This window comes from Dasypus novemcinctus, chromosome 22, assembly GCF_030445035.2.
Source record: "Dasypus novemcinctus isolate mDasNov1 chromosome 22, mDasNov1.1.hap2, whole genome shotgun sequence".
In the NCBI taxonomy this organism is placed as follows: domain Eukaryota; kingdom Metazoa; phylum Chordata; class Mammalia; order Cingulata; family Dasypodidae; genus Dasypus; species Dasypus novemcinctus.
In genome coordinates, this window is record NC_080694.1 from 64,300,006 (window position 1) to 64,323,106 (window position 23,101).

Sequence of the window (23,101 nt, forward strand, 5' to 3'; positions counted from 1 at the left end):
TCAGACCTGTGGGGTGCTGACCTTAAATGCCCTAATCCTTGGGGAATGTGCTCCACCCTCTCTGTACTCTCAGGCAGCAAATTGCTCCCAGAACATCAGGTGGGAACATCCACCCTCTTCAACTGCTGGGGCAAACTTACCCTCTCTGTACACATGGGTGGGGTTCCTCTCTTGGCCCAAGGTGATATCCTAATTCCAGATTTCAGCTTCCATAGATGGTTTTCCTCTTAAAGCTGTTTCTCCTTCAATCTCTCATTTCTATGTCCCTTTTATTACAGACTGACAGTGGTTTTGTTCATAAGGCTCTTGCAAAAAGTCTGTTGGTTTAGTACGCAGGAAACAGGAGCCCAAGCCATCAGACAGTAGACTTTCCAAAAGTCTTTCTGACATAACCACATCTTCCCTCCTGATTTACAAGTTCCAAATTTAGTTAAGTCCTCCAATGAGGCACTTTTATCTGGGAGCCTGATTTCCAGAGGCTTGCAATTTTGCCAATCAGTTTCTGTTTTCTTTGTGCCCAACAATTCAGTTCTCAGCTTATCTCACTTATCTAGCATTTTGTTACAAGTTGCAAGCAGGAGCCAAACTGTGTTCTCTGGGTTTACTTTGGAAATTTCTTCAGCTAAATGCCCAGCCTCATCATTGTCAAATGCTGTCTTCCATAAATGACCAGGAGTTAATCTTGCTAAATTCTCTGCAACTTTAAAACATAGATCGCCTTTCCAACAGTTTCCAATAATAGTTTCATCATTTACTTCTAAGGCATCATAAAAAGTCTCTTTAGCACCTATATCACTATTAACAGTCTCTTCAAAGAGTTCTAGGCCTTTTCCATCAAACACCTCACAATTCCTCCAAAAAATACCCCTTACCCATTTATAAAATCATCCAACATTCCGGTAATTGCAAAAGTACTTCCCTACTCCTTGGTACCAAATTCTGTATTAGTTAGCCAAAGAGGTGTTGATGCAAAATACCAGAAATCTGCTGGGTGTTATAAAGGTATTTATTTAGCATAGGAGCTTACAGATACCAGGCCACAAAGCATAAGTTAACTTCCCTCACCAAAGTCTATTTGGAGCAAGATGGCTGCCGACGTCTGTGAGGGTTCAGGCTTCCTGGGTTCCTGCATTCCTGGGGTTTGATTTTCTCTGGGTTCAAGTTTCCTTTCTTCCTGGGGCTTGCTTCTCTTTCCTCTATGAGCTTACTTCTCAGGGCTCCAGCTTAAGTCCTCAGCATCAAACTCTAACATTAAAACTCTAATATCAGAAACCCCCTCAATTCTGTTCTTTGCCATGCCTTTTATCTGAGTCCCCATCCCTTGGTGGGTGGAGACTCAATGCCCTAATCATAACTCAATCATGCCCAGGTACAGATCATACTACAAACATAATCCAATATTTCTTCTTGGAATTCATCAATAATATCAAACTGCTGCACAGTTCTTCCCAAATTGGCTTATTGTTTAAATACAATTCCAATAAAAATCATGGCAGGCTTTTAAAAAGAAATTCACAAGCTGATAGTACAATTTATATGGAAACACAAAGGACTCTAAAGAGACAAATCATTTCTTAAAATACCTATTTCAAATTCAAATAAATAAATAAAATAACATAAAAAGGCAACTCAGCAAGTTATGCAAGCATTACTCCTAAAAAGTTCTGTCCAGGCACTTTCATCTCATCAGATTCCAACTACTAACTTAGTTATTTCTTTAGTGTTCAGAAAGATACATGGCCATCTTACCCATTCTGCCTTCCCTGTACAAATACTTACCTCCAGCTTATCATAGAGTTCACCCAGGTAGGTGTCAGCTCACAACCTTCCTCTACCCTCCAAATTCCTTTAAGCCTATCATCCAGTCTCTAGATCTCTGAGACAGTTTGGTAAACTTATTTCATATCAGTGAGGTCATATAGTATTTATGCTTCAATGCCTGGGTTGCTTCACTCAACATAAGGTTCTCAAGATTCATCCATGTCATCACATGTGTTTGTACTGTATTCATTCTTGTAGCTGAATAGTATTCCATTGTATGTATATACCACATTTTATTTATCCATTCATCTGTTAATGGGCTTTTGGGTTAATTCTAATTTTGGCAATAGTGAAGAGTGGTGCTATGAACATTGGTGTGCATATATCAGTTTGTGTCCTTGTTTTCAGTTCTACTGGGTATACGCCCAGCAGTGGAATTGCTGGGTCATATGGCAAATCTATAGCTAGTTTTTTGAGAAACTGCCAAACTGTCCTCCAGAATGGCTGGACCCTTCTGCATTCCCCACAGCGGTGGATGAGTATTCCCATTCCTCCACATCCTCTCCAGCATTTGTAGTCTTCTGTTTTTTTCATAGTTGCCAATCTTGTGGGAGTAAGATGGTATCATATTGTAGTTTTGATTTGCATTTCCCTAATAGGTAGTGATTTAGAGCATTTTTTCATGTGCTTTTTAGCTATTTGTATTTCTTCTTTGGAGAAGTGTCTGCTCAAATCTTTTTCCCATATTTTAAATGGGTTGTTTGTCTTTTTATTTCCAAGATATAGGAGTTCTCATATATGGAGGATATAAGTCTCCTATCAGATATATGGTTACCAAATATTTTCTCCCATTATGTAGGCTCTCTTTTCACTTTCCTGACAAATTCTTTTGAGATGCAGAAGGCTTTGATTTTGAGGAAGTCCCATTTATCTATTTGTTCTTTTGCTGCTCATGCTTTGCGTGTGAAGGTCATGAAGCCATTTCCTATTACAAGTCCAAGATGGCCCAAGAAATAGAGGGGAGGGTGGTGGGAACATTTGAACATAGGAGATTATCAGTTATGTGTTGAAAGTATAATGCTGAGAAATATAATAAGGAAGGTTACCTGTTTAAGATACTTAAAGGGGAGAATTTGACACAGGGCAGGCTTCTAGGGAGTGTGTGAGTGCTCATTTTGTCATAGGGGGTTACATCATTGGATGGAGACCCATACAATGAAAGTGAAGGTATACCTACATTCTGGGGAGGACTGATGTTCTCAAATAGAGGAAAGTATATCTCTTGAGAGAATTGGTGGCTCCAAGTGGGCTAGGGCAGTCGAGCATGTCAAGCCCTCAACATTGTTCCAAGTATCTCTGAATATGGTCCTTCAAGTAATGAAGATTGATTGTCACTGTGGGCCCTCAGGGGAGGGGGAAAGGTATTGAATAGATGGAATCAGTGTAACTGTGGGGCAATGGAAATGTTCCACAAGATTATGCAAAGATGGATATAGGACATGTTAAATTACACCAAAAATGTATAAAAGCCTATAGGCTAAAATGTAAACCATAATGTAAACCCAAGTATAACCATGTTTGAAAGCTATTGGCTCAATATCTGTACTTCAGTTGCAGCAAGTATAATATGAACATGTAAAAAGATCATTGCTGGGGAAGGGACAAAGTGTTGATGTTAGATATGTGGGAGTACCGTGTATTGTATATATGAATTACTGTGATCTAAAACTTTTGTGAAGACAAACTTAATAATTAGAAAAAAAAGAAAAAGAAAGGATGTAGACACTGAGGAAGAAGTGGAAGAAATTGCCTTGCCACTGTACATACAGGGCAACACTTGTAGCAGTGATAAAAGGCAAAACATCAAAAACAAAGATATTTCATTTTTTAATTTTTTGATACCCCAATTTATTTTCACTCTAATTTTTCTAAATTAGTATGTATTCTATATCTAACCTTTAAACCCATCCCACTATATTCCATTTTAATATTAATGTAACCTGGCAATATATTACGTTTCATTTTTGAAGAAGTCTTGGATCACAGAGAGGTGCAACTATGGCAGGGGGGAAATACTGGTGTGGGATGTTATTGATAGGGGACACATGATTGGAAGGGAGCTCTCCAGGGCATGTATACAGGGTACATAAAAATATTTGGATATTTCCATAGTGGTTACAGTTAAAAATGATAACTGAGGGAGTTCTGACTTCCTAGCCAGGGGAGCTCTATCACATTCCCCAATGGAACAGCAACAATCCCCCAAGTGCAATGGCTAAGACCAATAAAAAAGGATGGTCCAACAATGATACTAATGACTATGCTTGTGAGCTTGTGCACCTGAAACAAGAACTAGGCTAGAGTTGCAGGGTGTCTATGAATTACCTCCTGAGCGATTCCATGGTGCTCAAATGTGGCCATGTAAATGCATTACTTTCCCCCCAGCATGGGGCATTACTCCCAGGGATGAGCTTCCCTGGCGCTGAGGGATTGCTACCAAGTACCAGCTGATGCTGTAACTAGAAAACGACCTTGAATAAAAGAGTCAACTCAGACCAGCAGAATATCTCAGCCTACATGTAATGCTTTCTGACCTTGAATAAAAGTGGGAAATGGAAAGGATAAATGAGTTTATATGGCTATGAGTCTCCAAAAAGGAGTCGGGAGGTCATCAGAGAGGTCGCTCTTATGCATGCCTCAGCAGGGTCCCAAAGACAACTAAAGTAGATACAAGCCCAGGTATTGTCTGGGCTCTTCTGAGGGCTACAGAGACCCACAGGTTCTATGGTCATGGTGGATGGAGTTCAATGCCATGTCAGTTGGCCCTAGTTTGGAATTTGTTTTCCTGAGTGTGAAGGAGTTGAACTCATATGTGATCTTTGTTCACAAGCCTCTTCTGTTACTTTTACCAGACTGTGGCTGGTGCTGGGATTTGGTGTATGCTCAGGGGACCTGAATCTCTGGACTGTCCATGTGATAGCCATGCCCTGGGCCTCAACAGACCTGCAACTCCTGCCCTCTGGTTTATTGGACCTACCCCAGCCAGCTAACAGGGAGGTGAAGAAAGTCAATCATCACACCAGGGAGCCAAGAGTGCCAACAACCGCAAGCAGGAGAATTGCATCCATCATCCACGTGGAATCTAAGCCTCCTCTTGATATAGTGGTGGAGTGGACATAACCATCCCAGGGTCCACAGGATGGAGGAATACAGTATGGTTTAGAGTGGACTTACTGAAATTCTATTCTGGAACTATTATGATTAGTAATGGAAGAAAATGTAGCATTGATGTGGAGAAAGTGGCCACGGTAGCTGCTAAGGGTAGGGAGAGGGAAGAAGAGATATGATGTGGGGATAGTTTCAGGACTTGGAGTTGTCTTGGGTAGTACTGCAGGGACAGTTGCTGGACATTGTATGTCCTGCCATGGCCCACTGGGTGGACTGGAGAGAGTGTAAACTACAATGAAAACCACTATCCATGTGGTGCAGCAGTGCTCCAAAATGTTTCATCAAATGCAATGAATGTACCATGATGATGAAAACAATTGTTGATGTGGGAAGATTGGGGTGAGGGGGGTGAGCACTATATGGGGACCTCATACTTTATGAATGTAACATTAAAAAAAAAAGGACAACCCCCCCCCCCCCAAAGTGAAAAACAACAAAAAATAGAGATACATGGATGAAACAGATTTGTTAAATGCCTTAAAACAGTGTTCTGAAACTTTTTTGTTTAAGACCCCTTTGCCAGTCAGGTGTAAACCACTGACTCCTTACTAAGTCCACACTATACTGTATGTTATTTAATACATCACACCCACACCAACACCTCCCCACAGGATTAATGTGTGTGTTTTTTCAAATACATTCAAGCTCATGGAACTTTTGTTAAGAACCCCTGCCTTAAAACGTTTTTAAGAAAGTGGAGCATCCGCTGAGCAGATCTGAAAACTTACTATGAGCTCCAGTAGCAGCCTCAGGGCAGTCGTAGGACAATGAACATAATAAAAGAGTATAAATAGAACCACGTATACACGTGCTCCTGAAAACAGCGTCCCCTAATCCAGTGGGGAAAGGACCGTCTTTTCAACAAATGGTTGAAAGTTTCAAAAAGGGTTTGACACAAGGAGCTGGCGGGGGTGAGACCGAGGGGACGTGGACAGCTAAGGCCCCCGAAGGAGAAACGACCCGGGACGTCGGGCTCCTGCGCTCAGCCTGGGGAAGGTCCACCTTGGTGTGGGGATGTGGGCAGGTGCCTGGTCCGGGGGTCTGGGGAGGTGTGGAGGGCCAGCCCTCGGGTTCGTGGAGTGCGTGGGCAGAGCCTGGGCGGGTCTTATTGCTGACCTCCCCGCCGTCCACTAGAGTCTCCAGTCCCCAGGAGGCATCCTGCCCTCCGCCCTCCAGGACCCGCATCTCCGGGGCTTCCAGCTGCGAGGCCGCCTCCCCGCACCCAGCCCGGGTCGCACCAGCTCAGCTGATCAGGAGCTGAAGAAGCACCTGCAGGTGGCCAAGGGCTCTGACCACAGGCTGCCCAGGGCTGGGGGAAAGCGGTGAGAGGGGAGATCCTGGGGCGCCTGGAACCAGGGGCCGCGGCCTCCAGGAGCCACACAGCCGCGCTCGCCCCTCCTTCGGGTCCTTGATTTCCTCCACCCAGTCTTAGGAAGGCTCTGGTGAGGGCACCCCTCAATCACTTCCCGTCCCTCACCCTGACTTCTTTTATTCCTGGGAGTGTTTGGATTACACCATTCCTGCAATGCAGAAAAATGGTCAACACTTAATACTTATAATCAAGTACAGGGTGACACCTGAGTAATTACCATCCAGGTGAAAATAGAGACCTCCACCCCGCCCTGGCCAGAAGCCCCCTCCTCTCACTGAGAAGACCCCGTCCCTCCCCTCACTGTGTCCACGAGGCTGCCCCTCCCCTCTGGCTCCTTCCCAACCACTGTTTTCACGTCCATCCTCCATCATCACTATTTCCTCCCTCTCTTCTCTTCTCAGGAGCCCCCCTTGTTCCTAGGCCAATGCCAGGGGCACTCACCCTCCCTCTTCCCCCAGATCCTAGAGTTGGGGAATCACGGATGGATTCTTGGAGGAGGCGCCCTCATGCCTGGAAGCAGCAGCAGGAACAAGCGTCAGGGGCGTGGGCGTCCAAGGACCTCTCCTAGGAGAACGGGGACTGGTGCTGGGGGCCCCTAGCTTGTGGTCCATCTTGGTCCCGGGAACCAGATGGAATGGTCTGGAGATCGTGCTCTGCCCTGAGGCCAGAGTCCACGGTCACTCCAAGGGAGGAAACGTCTACGTCACCGTGGTCGCACAGACCCTGCCCTGGATCGCGGGCACCCCCTGATGTGCAGATACTTGCCCGGATGCTGGGGGCGCAGGGAGACCCCGGGGAGGGTTCCCCTGAGGGCAAAGGGGAGCGAGGGTCTTCTGCCCTCCGTGCGTTGGTCACGCGGAGGATTCTGTCTAGGATTCTGACGTGAGGAGGGGTCGGGCTTGAATGCGGCAGAGATGGCTGACCTGGGGGTTCAGCACTGATGGGGAAGGGGGGTGAACTTGCCTTCTGGGCATCCCTGGAGTCCACTGGAGTCAGACTTCCAGGGATGCAGGGGGTGGGAGAGGAGGAGCACTCAGCAGCCCTTGTGCCTCCTTGAGGTTTCCATCTCTTCCCAGAGCCCCCACCCAGCCCACTTGAAGGCAGCATCTGGGAGACCTGGAAAGTAGAAAGTAGTTTTCATCTACTCTGTATTCCTTTTCAGAGGGCTGTTTTTAAAAATTAACTTTTAATATTAGGATAGTTTTACACTTACGCAAAAATGGTGAAGGTGTTCAGAGAGCTCACAGACAACCTGCATTTCCCACATTGTTAACATCTTATATTCCTGGCACTTTGCTCCTGCTCATGAAGCAATATTGATGCACTATTAGTAACTAACCTGAAATTCATGTGGATTTCATTAGCTTCACCCCACGTCCTCTCCCTGTCCCTGGATCTCATCCAAGGTGCCGCATTACATTTAGTCCACTCAGATCTCCTTCAGCTGCTCTGGCTGTGCCAGTTTCTCAAACTTTCCTTGTTTTGGGTGACCTTGGCAGTTTTGAGGAGTCTTGGTTAGGATGTGTAGACTGCCTCTCAATTTGAGTTTGGGTGATGTTTTTCTTATGGTTAGTCCAGGGCTGTGGGATTTTAGGGAAAAGGCCATGAAGACGCCACATCTCAGCATCATAAGGACATGGCGTGACCCTGATTCATCTCTGGTGATGTGAGCTGGGTTTTCTGGCCAAAGCAGCATTTCCCAGGATTCTCCAGCCTGAAGTTACTGTTCATCTCTCCCTTCCATTGTCTTCTTTGGAAGGAGGTCTTTGTGCAGTCCACACTTAAGGGGTGGGGACTTATGGTCAACTTAGTGAGGGTGGAGCATCTATGTAAATCATTGTAATTCTTGTGTTTGGTAGCTTTGTCTATTATTGCCACATTTATTTATCTTGTCATTTACAGGCTTGTGTATATTAATTTTATACTTTCAAATATAATCCAGTTCTGTGCTATTTATTTTGTTCAAATTGTTCCAGTTTTGGTCATAGAGAGTCCTTTCAGTTGGCTCCTGAGTACTTCTGACATGTCCCCATGGTTTTATGTTTTGGGCAATACTCACTTTCTTGCACTTCCACATGCTCCAGACTCACATATTTTCTACCCCTGCCCTAGATGCAGCCTTTTCTGCAAGGAGCCTTAGTTCAGTTTTGAGATAATGGCATTAGAAACTCAAGTCTATGCACTGGGTTTCCTTGTTGTTATTGGGGTATCATTGCTTCAAGGACCTCAGTAGAGGAAACTTGGAAATATGTTTATACCAGTGTATGTGTAACTCATGTATAATACATAGACACGCACATATATTAATATTTACACTAAGCTGTATTATGATAAGCGTGAGTGGATTCCATGTCTCCAACTCTAATCCAGTATCATATATTTCATTCTGGCTCTCCCCCTTGTATAATTGTAACCTCCAACTTCTACGGTGAGAAATTTGGCTCTCACCATACACCATGTATTTATTTATTTTTCAGTCCTCATACATATGGGAAGTTATTTAAGAATTGTTAGCCCTTAACCCATGAGAAAGAACTTTGCCAAATGCTGTCAGTGCTTAGGCATAGTACCTTTTGTCTTCAGTCTTATAATTTCTAGCCATCTCAAAATTCCTCAGTCCAGTAGCTCCTTCCTCTATCCTTCAGTGAGGTCATGCCATGCACCTGTAGTACAGCTAGGTCCTTCTGCCACAATCTGCAGCCGTCCTGGATTCTCCACCTGCCTGGATGGCTTTGTAAAGTTATCACACTCACGGTTCCCTCTTTGTGCTGTAAGGTTTATGGGTTTAGACACAGGGACAGTGTATATGGACAGTACAATACAGGGCAGGGGCAGGGCCCTAAAATTCCCTGTGCTTCACCTAAACAACTCTTCTCCCTCCCCAATATCATGGCAACCAGGGATCTGTTTTCAGTAGTTAGAGTCTTTCCTTTCCAGTATTCAGTTTAGATGGAACCGTAGAACATGTAGCCTTCCCAGAGTGGCTTCCTTCACTAGCAGCATGCATTTAAGATCCATGCATGAATTAACAGCTCATAGTACACAATTCTTGAGTAGTATTGTGTACTATGGATCAATGGATTACCACTGATTTTTTTTGACAAGGTTCAATAATTTGAACCCAGAACCTCAAATATGGGAAGCACATGCTCAAAGCATTGAGCTACAATTACTTCACTACCATTAACTTTTATATCCATTCACACATAGAAGGAAAATGTGGTTGCTACAAGCTTTGGGGATTTATTAAGCTGCTATAAGCATTTTATGTAAATATATTTTCAAATTAGATGAGCAAACACCTGAGAGTGGCATTGCTGGCTTGTAAGTTAAGTCCATGCTTAGCTTTTCAGAACCTGCTAAATGCCTTCCATGGTGGCTGCACTCTTTGGACTTCCTAGCAGCAGGGAGTGTGGGTTCCTGGGCTCCACGTCTTTGCCAGTGCAGGTGGCACCACTCCTGACAGATTGAAAAACATCTCCCACCCCCCCAATGACCTCTACATCCTAATCCCTGGAACCTGTGAATATTACCTGATAGGGCAAAAGGGGCCTTTGCATAGGTAATTATCTAGAGATGGGGGATTAGCCAGGATTATCCCATGGGCCCTAGGTGTGATCACATGGATCTCATAACAGGGAAGTAGGGGGAGATTTTACTACACGCAGAGGGGAAGGTGACAAGAAGATGGAGCAGAGATTTGACCATGTTGTCCTTAAGGTTAGAGCGATGCAGCCAGAAGCCAAGGAGAGCTGGCAGCCACCAGAAATGGAAGAGGCAAGACACAGGTTCTCTCTCTGCTCGAGCCTCCAGAGGGAGCCAGGCCAGGCCAACAGCTTGATTCCAACCAGGGACATTGATGTTGGATTTCTGGCCTCCAGAATTGTGAGAACAAAAATTTCTGTTGTTTGATATCACCAAAAGTAAAAATTCGTTCTACTGGCAGTAGGTAACTAATGCACAAGTTTATTTGTTTTAATTTAGGTTTCTAACAGATATGTATGAAGGGATATCCTGGTCCTTTTCATCTGCACTTCCCTAATGACAATGACGCTGAGCGCATTTTTAGGTGCTTATTTGCCACCTGTGTGTCTTCTTTTGTGAGGTGTCTGTTCAGGCTTTAATCCATTAAAAAAATTGTATAGTTTTCTTATTGTTGAGTTTTAAGAGTTCTCTTCATATTCTTGAAAGAAATCCTGTATCAGAATTGTGATTTGAAATATTTTTTCTCTGTGGCTTGAGCCAAAGGTAAAATGTAACCTCTCAAATGAAGATTAAAATGTTGGAAAACTTCTATGCATTTCCTCAACTTGACAGCTTTCCAATATTTACATGTTTTCTGGTGGGATATGTGTTAATTGCAAGAAGTGTCACCTTTTGGAAATATGTAAAGAAATTTGTCCATACTGGAATATCTACATAATGCAGTAGGCTAATGTGCTACTTTAAAATCTTCATGCATTAGTTCTAGATCCATTCAATGTACAAAGAGAAATCTGAGGATTCCAGAGTCACAGGATGAAATATTCAAGATTTCAGGCTGCAGCTCATCTTTAGAAACTACACTTGTGTGCTTTCAGTATAGTATCAAAATGAATGTTACCACTCACCTGAAAAGGCAATTAAAATTTTTCTTCCCTTTTCCAAGTACATTTATATGTGAGACTCAATTTTTGGTTCAAACCCAAATAACTGATTGAATGTGATAATAAGTTCCAGGGGTGCTTTACTGAGACGGCTAAGAAAGATTTAAAAAACTGTAAATTGATGCACTCTTTTTCTTACATTGTTTTCTTTTGGAATTAGGTATTCAATTACACCTTATCAATGTGAAATGAGTTTTGGTATAAATATTAATCTATAGGAATCTGTCTTTTAAATTCCTTTTAATTTCTAGTGTGGGCAGTACCAGTAGAGGTCACCAAAATGTCCCTGGGGTCCTCACTAATATGTATGGTGAGAAGTCAGGACCAGGCCTCACTGACAGGGGGTGACAGAGTGCTCGGTGCAGGGGAGGCGTCGGGGCCAGTGCAGGACCCCTGTCTTGTCTCTCAGGGTCTCCCCAACGAGGCTGGCCTGTGGTGCGGGGAGGCCGAGCTGGGCAGTCCCTGTTTCCCGCAGTTTCATTTTTCGTCTCCCAGCCCAAGTCAAGTCCTTCTGCCCGGGCATTCGGGCCCAGGGCTGCCTCCCAAAGGGGGCGGGCCCGGTTCTGAGAAGCCAATCGCCGGCCCCACGGCCCATATAGAGCCCGCCCCGTCCCGCCCGGACTCAGGTTCCTCCAGACCCGGGGATCCGGCCATGGCTCCGGGGACCCTCCTCCTGCTGCTCTCGTGGGCCCTGACCCTGACCCCGACCCGGGCGGGTGAGTGAGGGATCGGGGGGCGCTGTCCCGGAGGGGGCGAGGGGACCTGGGGGGGCAGGACCCTGGAATCCGCGCCCCTCACCCCCACGCTGGCCCCTGCCCCTTTCTGTTCCCCCAGGCTCCCACTCCCTCAGGTATTTCAGCACCATCGTGTCCCGGCCCGAGCGCGGGGACACCCACTACCTCGCCGTGGGCTACGTGGACGACACGCAGCTCGTGCGGTTCGACAGCGACGCAGATTGTCCGAGGTTGCAGCCGCGGGCGCCGTGGGTGGAGCAGGAGGGGCCCGAGTACTGGGGGGAGCAGACGCGGATGGCCAATGAAGACTGGCAGGGTTCCCAGGTGTACCTGAGGACTCTGCGCGGCTACTACAACCAGAGAGAGCCCGGTGAGCGACGCGCGGCCCGGGGTCCGCGCACGACGCGGGATCCCCAGGACCGGTCGGGATCGCTCCGAGTCTCGGGTCCCCACTGCACCCCGAGGCCGCGGGACAGGAGAACCCCCCCATCCGGAAGCTCAGGGAGGATTTTTCCTCACTGTCCTTTTCGGTTTAGACCAGACGAATCCAGGCCATTCAGCACCTGGGGCGGGGCGAGCAGGTGTGCGGGCAGGTGGGCTGGGCTGACCCCTGAGACGCGCAAAATGTTGGGCAGAACTAACAGTTGGGGCCCAGTCAACAGGTTGTGGGAGTGGCCGGGGAAGGGCTCACCTTAGGGGCGGGCCCAGGGTCTCACACCTACCAGAGGATGTTTGGCTGTGACCTGGGCCCCGACGGGCGCCTCCTCCGCGGGTACCATCAACACGCGTACGACGGCGCCGACTACATCGTCCTCAACGAGGACCTGCGCTCCTGGATGGCGGCATTCACGATGGCTCAGATCATGCAGCGCAAGTGGGAGGAGGCGGGGGTTGCGCAGTATGAGAAAGCCTACCTGGAGGGCAGGTGTGTGCAGTGGCTGCAAAGATTCCTGGAGAGCGGGAAGGAGACGCTGCTGCGCACAGGTACAGGGGAGCAGGGCACCTCCCCATCTCCTCGGGCTGGGCTGCGCCCCCACCTGCGTCCACGGGGAGGGGAAATCCAATAGGTGCAGGAACACTCTCCTGCCTGGGGGCCAGGGGGCGGGGTCGCCCAGGTGGCCAGACCCTGAACCCTGAGTGACTCGCAGAGGCCCCGCCCTCTGTCAGGACAGTGAAAGGTCCAATCTCTCCTGGGATGGAGGAGACCATCCCTGAAGCAACTGGGCAGCAGGTCAGCCTTGGGGACCACCGGGACGTTCTCAGGCCTTGTTCCTGCAGCTTTTCTGAGCCCCTCAGCCTCCACTAGGTCAGGTCTAGAGGTCCCTGTTCACATCACACACCTGGGGCCTCCTGCAATGGATGGTCTCACCTGACCCCAGAACTAAGAATAGGACTTATCCCAGAACCCCGAGTCCAGGCTGGTGTCTGGGGCTTCCACTGCCCACCAAGAATGTCCTGTCCATTCCTGGTGTCACATGAGCGCTGCTAGAATGGCCAGGAGAGAAATGCAAAGTCTTGAAGTTTCTGACCTTCTCGCAGACCCCCCAAAGACACATGTGACCCGCCACCCCATCCCTGACCATGGGGTCACCCTGAGGTGCTGGGCCCTGGGCTTCTACCCCGCGGAGATCACGCTGACCTGGCAGCGGGACGGGGAGGACCAGACCCAGGACATGGAGTTTGTGGAGACCAGGCCTGCAGGGGACGGAACCTTCCAGAAGTGGGCGGCTGTGGTGGTGCCTTCTGGGGAGGAAGAGAGATACACCTGCCATGTGCAGCACCAGGGGCTGCCTGAGCCCCTCACCCTGAGATGGGGTAAGTGGGATGAGGTGGGGGTCTCTTCTAGGGAAGCAGGAGCCCTTCTGAGCTCCTCCAGAGGGTCAGGGCTGAGCCTGGGGTCAGGGCCCCTGACCTTCCCCCCTTCTCAGAGCCGCCTTCCCAGCCCCCCATCCTCATCGTGGGAGTCGTGGCTGCCCTGGTCATCCTTGGAGTGTCCATGGTGGCTGGAGTTCTGATCTGGAGGAGGAGGAGCTCAGGTAGGGAACGGGTGGGTCTGAGGTTCCTTGTCCAGGGGGGTTTCCAGCCCAGGTAGCCGTGTGTCCTGCCCCTTCCTGGTGCCGTGAAGCCCCTCCTCACACACCTGCCCATCCAGTCTGGGCCTGTTACTACACTTACTTTATAAACCTGTGAGAGAAATAGGACAATGTCCCCAGTGATGACGTGGAGGCCTCTGTTCCCAGCAGTCAGAGGGAAGGGGCTCCTGAGGACAGACCTACAGGAGGGCAGAGGTTCCAGCCCACACATCCCCCACCTCATGTTTCCTGATCCTGCCCTGGGTCTGCAATCACAGTTCTGGAAACTTTCCTGGATCCAGGACTATTTCTCAGGACCTCATGTCCTAGACTCACTAGTTGTTTTTCCACAGGTGGAACAGGAGGGAGCTATGCTCAGGCTGCTTGTAAGTGGGGGATGGAGGGGGAGGTGGTGTGGAGGGTCAAGACTGACCTGAGGCTTTGGGGAGTGTAGACAGAGCCCATGCGGCAGCTCACCCCATCACTCCTTGACTCACATCTCCCTGTGGCTCTGACCAGACCCTGTATTTGTTCCTCTCCAGCCAGTGACAGTGCCCAGGGCTCTGATGAGTCTCTAGAGGCTTCTAGAGTCTGGAGGGCCTGGAAGGGGAGAGGGGTTGAGCCAAGAGGACACATGTGGGTCCTGGGGATTCCTTGGACGTGGACATGAGGGCTATGGAGGGGTGGTCATGACGTCAGCATTTACAGAGATGACCTGAACGTGCTCTTTTTTTTTTTTAAGATTTATTTTTTTATTGATTTCTCTCCCCTTCTCTCCCCACCCCCCCCCCGTTGTCTGCTCTCTGTGTCCATTCCCTGTGTGTTCTTCTGTGACTGCTTCTATCCTTATCAGGAGGACCAGGAATCTGTGTTCCTTTTTTTTGTTGTTGTTACATCAGCTTGTTGTGTCAGTTCTCTGTATGTGAGGCACCATTCTTGAGCAGGCTGCACTTTTTTCATGCTGGGTGGTTCTTCTTACTGGGTGCACTCCTTGCATGTGGGGCTCCCCTAAGTGGGGGACACCCCTGCGTGGCACGGCACTCCTTGCATGCATCAACACTGTGCATGGGCCAGCTCCACATGGGTCTAGGAGGTCCCGGGTTTGAACTGCAGACCTCCCATGCAGTAGGTGGACGCCCTATCTATTGGGCCAAGTCCGCTTCTCTGAACGTGGTCTTGATTGTTTTCTTCTGTAGCGTGACAAAGCTGCCCTGTGGGGGACGGAGAGATTCAAGAGCTGTTCACGCCCCTTGTGTGACTTCAAGACCCCGTTCCTTTGGATGTGAAGACTTTCCTTCCTTAGCTGGCATCTGTGTGTCTGCATTCCCATTGTATACAGGAGGATGGGAGGTAGCCCCTGCCCCCCACGTCCCCCACACTGACCTGTGTTCCCTGCCCTGACCGACCGTCATGCTCCGGAGAGCTGGGTGTGGAGCATCCACAGCCCTGTCTTACTTATGGTGCCCTGAGCTGCCCCTTCCTGCTTCCCTTGAAAATGAGAACCTGGTATGATTTTGGTTTTACAAATTCTTGCTGCTAGGAGGGATTGAATTATCAATGGAGGGAGAAGAAGCTTCTTAAAATAGGAGGAAAGAAATTATCCAGAGAAACTTCTAGAACCATATATCTGCTCTGCTGAGTGTTGCTGTGAGGAGCCAAGGATGGACAGGCCTGTGTCCAGTTGGTGCTCTGTCCATGGGGGCTTCACACTGAGGAAGATCGACAGTTTTGACTTTATTTATCTCCTGGTGGTTTGGTCCTTCTCTGCTGCCTGCCCTCCCTCTCTGCCCTTACCCAGCTCCCCTGACCCCAATGCTGGCTGCAGCCCAAGCCCATGGATTTGTAGAGCAGACCCTAGTGTAGACCCACAGGTGGGCAATGGGGATCTACATGTCAGAGTAGGTGGGGAAGACTCTGGAAGGAGGATAGTTGAAGGGTCATTACCAGCATTCTGATTAGGAAAACTTGAATCTGAGATGTCCATCAGAAATGTAAGTGTGGTTGTCAGTTGCCATTGGAAATATGAATCTGGAGATGAGATGTGTCTGGGCTGGGAACAGAGATTTGGGGGTGATGTCATAAAATGATATTTTAGACCCAAGGAGAGGACAGGTTCACTGAGGGTATGATTACCTACAGAAAGGAGAGGACCTAGGACTGACCCTGGACCTCCCAGAGCTCAGCAATTCATGGACCACACTTGAGTGACCACAAAGCTCTGGCCCTGAGTCTGCAAGGCACATGGTCCAGGGAGCCCCAAACTTCTCTGTGCAGAGGAACCTCCTGACATCCCACCAGGATCCAGAAGATCTGGGGGAGCACGAGGTTCTGTGTTCATAACAAGGGGGTGCTGAGCTGCTGGATTTCAGGTCCACCTTTACAGCAAAATCAGGGCGGCCATGTTCCTGTGCTCCAGCTCCCCTGGGGTGGTGGAATGTGCCTTCTGGGCTCTCGCCCCATGTCCTGAGATGGGGGTCTGGGGAGAAGCTGGAGTGCTTCATCACAAGCTCCTCGGGCTCTCCTGGCTCAGCTGGATGGTGAAGCTTGTTCTGCCAGTGATGAGTGTAGCACCCCATGTGGTGCTTAAACCATGTAAAAAACTCCTTTCTGAAAAAGAAAAGTAGGAAATCTATCATCAGTTATGAGGGTGATGTTGGGAAATGCGTTCACTTTTGCTATGTAGGAATGTATAAAGTGGTTCAAAGTTCCCCATAAATTAAATCTCTGCATTCTTGCTATGTGTTACTTCATCTTAATGGACTTCATGCTCACTTTTTGGTGTAAAATCTAGATTTTAGATTTTTCTCATTTAACATAAAGAGTTTGTACATGTGATCCTGGGGCTTGTTTTATTTGGGGAAAGCCACAGAACCAGGAACTTGAGGTCACACAGCCAGGAACAGAATCCACGACTTGCCCTAGGTCGGGTCCCCTGTGCCAACCAAGGCTGCTGCTGCTGGGAAAGGGTCTTGGCCACCCACTGGGCTGATGCTGGACACAAGCCCTCAGGTAAGACTTGCTGCTCCTGCCTGGAAGACCCCATGCCAGTCACTCACACCTGCCCACTGGACTCTGCACAGTCCAGCATCACTGGGTCAGTGTATCCTGAGCAGAGTCTGCTGTGATCTGACAGGGAGGCCAAGGCTCCTCCGTGTCCAGCTCAAGCATGTTGGGAAGGTGAACTTCCTTCTTCATGGCAGGCGGTGGCTCTGCCTCCACCAAGGCTCCTAAGTGTAGAATTCCCTGGTGTGGGAAGAGGTCCAGGTGCTGCAGGATGGGCAAGGAGGATGGAAAGTGAGGACTTGTCAATTCCTGGAGCCAGGATCAGCCTGGAACTTTATCTGGTACATTGATGGCACTTGGGTTTGGATGGATAAGTTGGAGACTAGTAAATGACATCTTTCAACTCATTTCCTTATAGTCTGTTATGATTTCACCTTTCATCTCTGTCAGTTGATCCTCACAAATAAGTAGAGGGGAAATGCTGGGTGGATAAATGATTTCTGAAAACATCTCACCCTGTCTTTTTCTCAGAGTAGGATTAAAAATCCCCAGATCTCTGAGACTTCAGAGGATCACATGTGCACTGGCATTTCATATAACTGTTATATTTCTTGTCCATGCACATATTTCTGTGGAGAGGATCCATAACTGTTATAGTTTTATGTGACCCCCGTAAGACTCTAATACACCCCCCAGGTTTAGACCCTGTGCTACTCAAAGTCTGGTCGCAAGCAGTTGATCAGCAAACTTCTTAGCAGACCCAAGGACATGATGTAAACACTGCTCCTGGATTGCATGTCTACAGTCTAGGACACAATAAGGTAGAGGCTCCCTTGTTGCTCTCAGGCTCAGTTTCCTTCTGGATCTCACTGTGGCTGGTAAACAGTCCACAGAGCAGTGCTAGCCACTGACCACTCTATGTAGCATTGGTTGAGATGGACAGTGTTCCAGCACCTACCTTGGTGCCCAGTACCAGGAAGGAATTAATGAGTAGCTAAAGAGATTTCATTTTCAGTTAAATGGCAGGTGCATTGTTAAGACTTTCTCTTCCACTGAAGAGAACTAAATTAATAGGTAAAATATAAGAATATCCTATCACTATTAAAGAAAAAGAGAATAATAATTCAGGCTAAAATATCCACATGGAAAGGCATCTAGAAAGAAAAGATGCTTTCATCCCAAGGGCATTTGTCAGATCTGAAAATCATGTCTTTAATTTCTCATCTCACACGCTGAAGTAGTTGGGAGCTGATACCAAACCTTGTACTTGTGGGGAGTGAAGTAGGAGTCAGTCCACCACCCTGGAAAATCTAGGAAGCCAAAGATTCATGGCCTCAGAGTAAGGGAGGAGCAAAAGAAATCTCTTTCATCCCCCAAAGAAGAGTGTTCTGAGGAAACATGCCTTTTAGCCAAGGGTGGGGGCTGAGTGGTGGGGGGGAGAAAGAAACCATTTCTGAGGAATTGTAACACCAACCAGCCCTCCTGTGTCAAAATGTGCCTCACCTGTGGAACAAAATAGCTCTGAGCCATGGTTTTAATGTATAGTATCCTGAGTTGATGGTAATCTGAAAACTGCAAGAAGGAAATGAAAGCCTTTAGAAAATTCCATGTTTAACCTATGTGTCAAAGATTTTACATAATTTCACAAGGAAGAAGTGCAGATCATAGCAAGAAACATAAAAATGAAATAGAAAAAAGTCAATATGATCAAGAATCAGAAACAATAGTTTGTAAAGAGAGCCTCATAAAATTTCAATATTGTAATTATGAGATGTAGAATATAATACAACCCAAATTATTTTGTGTAAAGAGAAAAATACTTAGCTTGAAAATTCGTGCAGAACATGGGAAAATAGTAATGACTTAGCTGTTTTGTGAAAGCACCAAATATACTTCCCAGAAGTTAAATATTTAAAAAATTGAATTAGAAACTCAGTTTGGAATTGTGCTTTGAATGATGATGTAGAAACAGCAACCTGCCCTAAACAACATCAAATTCAGATGAATATAAGAAACTACATCTTTCAGACACTGGAAAACAGATAGGACAAGGATTTATGGTGGCTGGGATGAGGATAATAAAAGAGGTGAGTTCTACAGTTGCCCAAACCAAGCAGTAGGAGGGAAATAATAAATATAAGACCAAAAATCAATAAGACAGAAAATAGAGAAAATAATGAAACTAAATGCTTGTTTGAAGGGCAAATACCAATACATTTTTTCTAAAGATTTATTTATTTTATTTTATTTCTCTCCTCTTCCCCCCTGCCCCAGTTGTCTGTTCTCTGTGTCTATTTGCTGCATGTTCTTCTTTGTCTGCTTCTGTTGTTGTCAGCAGCACGGGAATCTGTGTTTCTTTTTGTTGCGTCATCTTGTTGTGTCAGCTCTCTGTGTGTGCGGCACCATTCCTGGGCAGGCTGCACTTTCTTTTGCCCTGGGCAGCTCTCCTTACGGGGTGCACTCCTTGCACATGGGGCTCCCCTACATGGGGCACCCCCCTGTGTGACAGGGCACTCCTTGTGTGCATCAGGACTGCATACGGGCCAGCTCCACACGGGTCAAGGAGGCCCGGGGTTTGAACCACGGACCTCCCATGTGGTAGACTTATGCCCTAATCACTGGGCCAAGTCCAGTTCCCACCAATACATTTTATAAACCTGTGGCTAGACAGATCAAGAGAAAAACACAAATTACCAATAAAGTTATGAAAGTAAGACTGTCTATACAGACTCTTTAGAAAGTAAAAGGACAAGGGAACATGCCAATAAATTTCTCAAACTAGAAGAAATGAACAGTTTCCTTGAAAAACACAAATTACAAAAGAAGAAACAGAAAATTTTGTTCATGCCTGTATCAACTGTAGAAATTTAATTAGTAATTGAAAACTTTCCCATAGAAAAATCTCCAGGCCCAAAACTTCTCATTGCTGAATTATACGAAACACATAATGAAGAAATAGTATCAATTCTACCCAAACCCTCTTACATACTAAAGGAGGAACTATTCCCAATTTGTGTCTGAGTCCTGAGTTACCCTCATTCAAAAACCAGGCAAAGACATCACAAAGAAAGAGAAGTACCGAATACTGTCCCTCATGATCCTGGGCTTAAAAATCCATACAAAAAGTGAGCAAACCAAATGCAAAAATACATAAAGAGCATTATATATCACATCTAATTGACTGGTTGGGAACACAAAGGTGATTTAATATCTACTACTCATCACCGTTCTCCAAATTAATAGAATGAGGCACAAACACCATGTCATAATTAAGGCAGACCCAGAAAAAGCACTTGCCAAATGCAACTTTTCAAGACAAAATCTCTCAGCAAACTAGGAATAGAAAACAGATTCGTCTAGTCGATCCAGGCATCAATGAAAGCCTATACAAACATCACACTCAATGATGAAAGGCTAAATGTTTTATTTCTAAGATCAACTAGTTAGAGAGTTCCAGTCAAACCATTTTTATTTAACCTCATTCTGGATGTCTGAAGCCTTGCAAGAAGGCAAGAAATGAGATGCAAGGCCAATAGATAGTAAAGAAAAAAGTAAAACTGCCATTATTTGCAATGAGCATGATTATATATGAGAGAAAACCATTAAAAAAAATCTTCACAAACTTATCAGAATTAAGAAATGAACTTAGGGAAGCAGACTTGGCCCAGTGGTTAGGGTGTTTATCTACCACATGGAAGGTCCGCAGTTCAAACCTCAGGCCTCCGTGACCCATGTGGAGCTGGCCCATGCACAGTGCTGATGTGCACAAGGAGTGCCGTGCAACGCAGGGGTGTCCCCCCTGTAGGGGAGCCTCACGTGCAAGGAGTGCACCCTGTAAGCATAGCTGCCCAGTGCGAAAGAAAGTGCAGCCTGCCCAGGAATGGTGCCACACACACAGAGAGCTGATGCAGCAAGATGACACAACAAAAAGAAACACAGATTCCCATGCCGCTGACAATAACAGAAGCAGACAAAGAAGAAGACACAGCAAATAGACACAGAGAACAGACAACTGGGGTGGGGGGGAAGGTGAGAGAAATAAATAAATAAGTCAATCTTTAAAAAAGAAAAAGAAGAAAGAGCTAAAGTTGAGGAACTAAATGCACACTTGGAAGAATTATTTAAAAAACAACAAACTAACCCTAAAGGAAGAAGAAAGAAAGAAATAACAAAAATCAGAGCAGAACTAAATGAAATAGGAAATAAGAAAGCACTTGAAAAAATAAACAAAACCAAGAGCTGGTTCTTTAAGAAAATTAATAAAATTGACAAACCCTTAGTTAGATTAACAAAGAAAAAAAAGAGAGAAGATGCAAATATACAAAATAAGAAATGAGAAGGGAGATATCACCACTGATCCTACAGAAATAAAGACTATCATAAGAGGATACTTTGAAAAACTATATTCCAACAAAAACAACAATTTAGAGGAACACAGCACCCTTTCCTGATCAAAACACTGCAAAAGATCAGAACTGAAGGAAACTTCCTGAACATGATAAAGAGTATATATGAAAAACCCACAGCTAACATCATTTACAATGGTGAAATCCTAAAATCTTTCCCTCTAAGATCAGGAATAAGAAAAGGATGCCCACTATCACCCCTCCTATTTAACATAGTTTTAGAAGTACTTGCTTGAGCACTGAGGCAAGACTCAGACATAAAAGACATCCACATTGGAAAGGAAGAATTCAAAATATCATTATTTGCAGATGATATGATATTATACATAGAAAACCCTGATAATTCTACAACAAAGCTTCTAGAACTTATAAATGAGTTCAGTAAAGTCATAGGTTACAAGATAAATGCACAAAAATCAGTAGCATTTCTGTACACCAATAATAAGCAATCTGAGGAGGAAATTAGGAATCAAATACAATTCACAATATAAAATAAAAAAATCAAATACCTAGGAACAAATTTAAAGACGTAAAAGACTTATACACAGAAAACTACAAAACACTGTTCAAGGAAATCAAAGAAGACCTAAATAAATGGAAGAATATTTCCTGTTCATGGATAGGAAGACTAAATATTATTACGATGTCTATCCTACCAAAACTGATCTACACATTCAATGCAATCCCAATAAATATCAACACATCATTCTTTAATGAACCAGAGAAACTAACTATGAAATTTATCTCAAAAGGAAAGAGGCCCCGAATAGCCAAAGACATATTGAAAAAGAAAAATGAAATTGGAGGAATCACACTACCTGACTTCAAAACATACTACAAAACAACAGTAGTGAAAACAGCATGGTATTGGCACAAGGATAGACACACTGACCAATGGAACTGAATTAAGAGTTCTGATATAGATCCTCATATATACAGCCATATGGTAATTGACAAGGCCACCACAACCTCTCAACTGGGAGAGAATGGCCTCTTCAACACATGGTGCCTGGAGAACTGGATATCCATATATAAAAGAATGAAAGAGGATTACCAACTTATGCCTTATACAAAAATCAACTCAAGATGGATCAAAGACCTAAATATAAGACCCAAGACCACAAAGACTTTGGAAAGCAAAGTAGGAAAGCATCTATAGGACCTTGTAATAGGAAATGGCTTCATGAACTTCATACCCAAAGCACAAGCAGCAAAAGAACAAATAGATAAATGGGACTTCCTCAAAATTAAAGCCTTCTTCACCTCAAAGGAGTTTGTCAGGGAAGTGAAAAGAGAGCCTACACAATGGGAGAAAATTTTTGGTAACCATATATCTGATAGGAGACTTATATCTTGCATATATAAAGAACTCCTATATCTTAAAACTAAAAAGACAAACAGCCCATTTAAAAAATGGGAAAAAGATTTGAACAGACAATTCTCTGAAGAAGAAATACAAATGGCTAAAAACCACATGAAAATAAATGCTCAAAATCCATACATATTAGGGAAATCCAAATCAAAACAACAAGATACCATCTTACTCTCATAAGATTGGCAGCTATCAAAATATCAGAAGACTACCATTGTTGGAGAGGATGTGGAGGAATGGGAACACTCATCCACTGCTGGTGGGCATGCAGATGGATCCAGCCATTCTGGAGGATGGTTTGGCAGTTTCTCAAAAAACTAGCTATAGATTTGCCATATGAACCAGCAATTCCACTGCTGGGTATATATCCAGTAGAACTGAAAACAAGGACACGAACTGATATATGCACACCAATATGCAAAGCATCATTTTTCACTACTGCCAAAAGTTGTAATCAACCCAAATGCCCATCAACAGATGAATGGATAAATAAAATGTGGTATATAC

The 23,101-nt window shown here is 45.7% G+C and overlaps 1 protein-coding gene across 1 annotated transcript; it reads left to right on the forward strand.

Annotated features, from left to right (window-relative positions):
• The first annotated feature begins 11,608 nt into the window (after nt 1-11,608).
• LOC101439136 (saoe class I histocompatibility antigen, A alpha chain-like) lies at nt 11,609-16,648 on the forward strand. Its single transcript, XM_012518615.4, has 7 exons — nt 11,609-11,723; nt 11,842-12,111; nt 12,450-12,725; nt 13,281-13,556; nt 13,670-13,777; nt 14,167-14,199; nt 15,010-16,648. Exons 1-7 carry the CDS (start codon nt 11,660-11,662, stop codon nt 15,012-15,014), a joined length of 1,032 nt encoding a protein of 343 aa, XP_012374069.2. The 5' UTR covers nt 11,609-11,659; the 3' UTR covers nt 15,015-16,648.
• The last annotated feature ends 6,453 nt before the right edge of the window (nt 16,649-23,101 follow it).

Coding starts and splice junctions, on each gene's coding strand:
- LOC101439136 (XM_012518615.4), top strand. CDS start 11,660: ATGGCTCCGGGGACCCTCCTCCTGCTGCTCTCGTGGGCCCTGACCCTG. Junction 12,726..13,280: donor GGAGACGCTGCTGCGCACAG/GTACAGGGGAGC, acceptor ACCTTCTCGCAG/ACCCCCCAAAGACACATGTG. Junction 13,557..13,669: donor GCCCCTCACCCTGAGATGGG/GTAAGTGGGATG, acceptor CCCCCTTCTCAG/AGCCGCCTTCCCAGCCCCCC.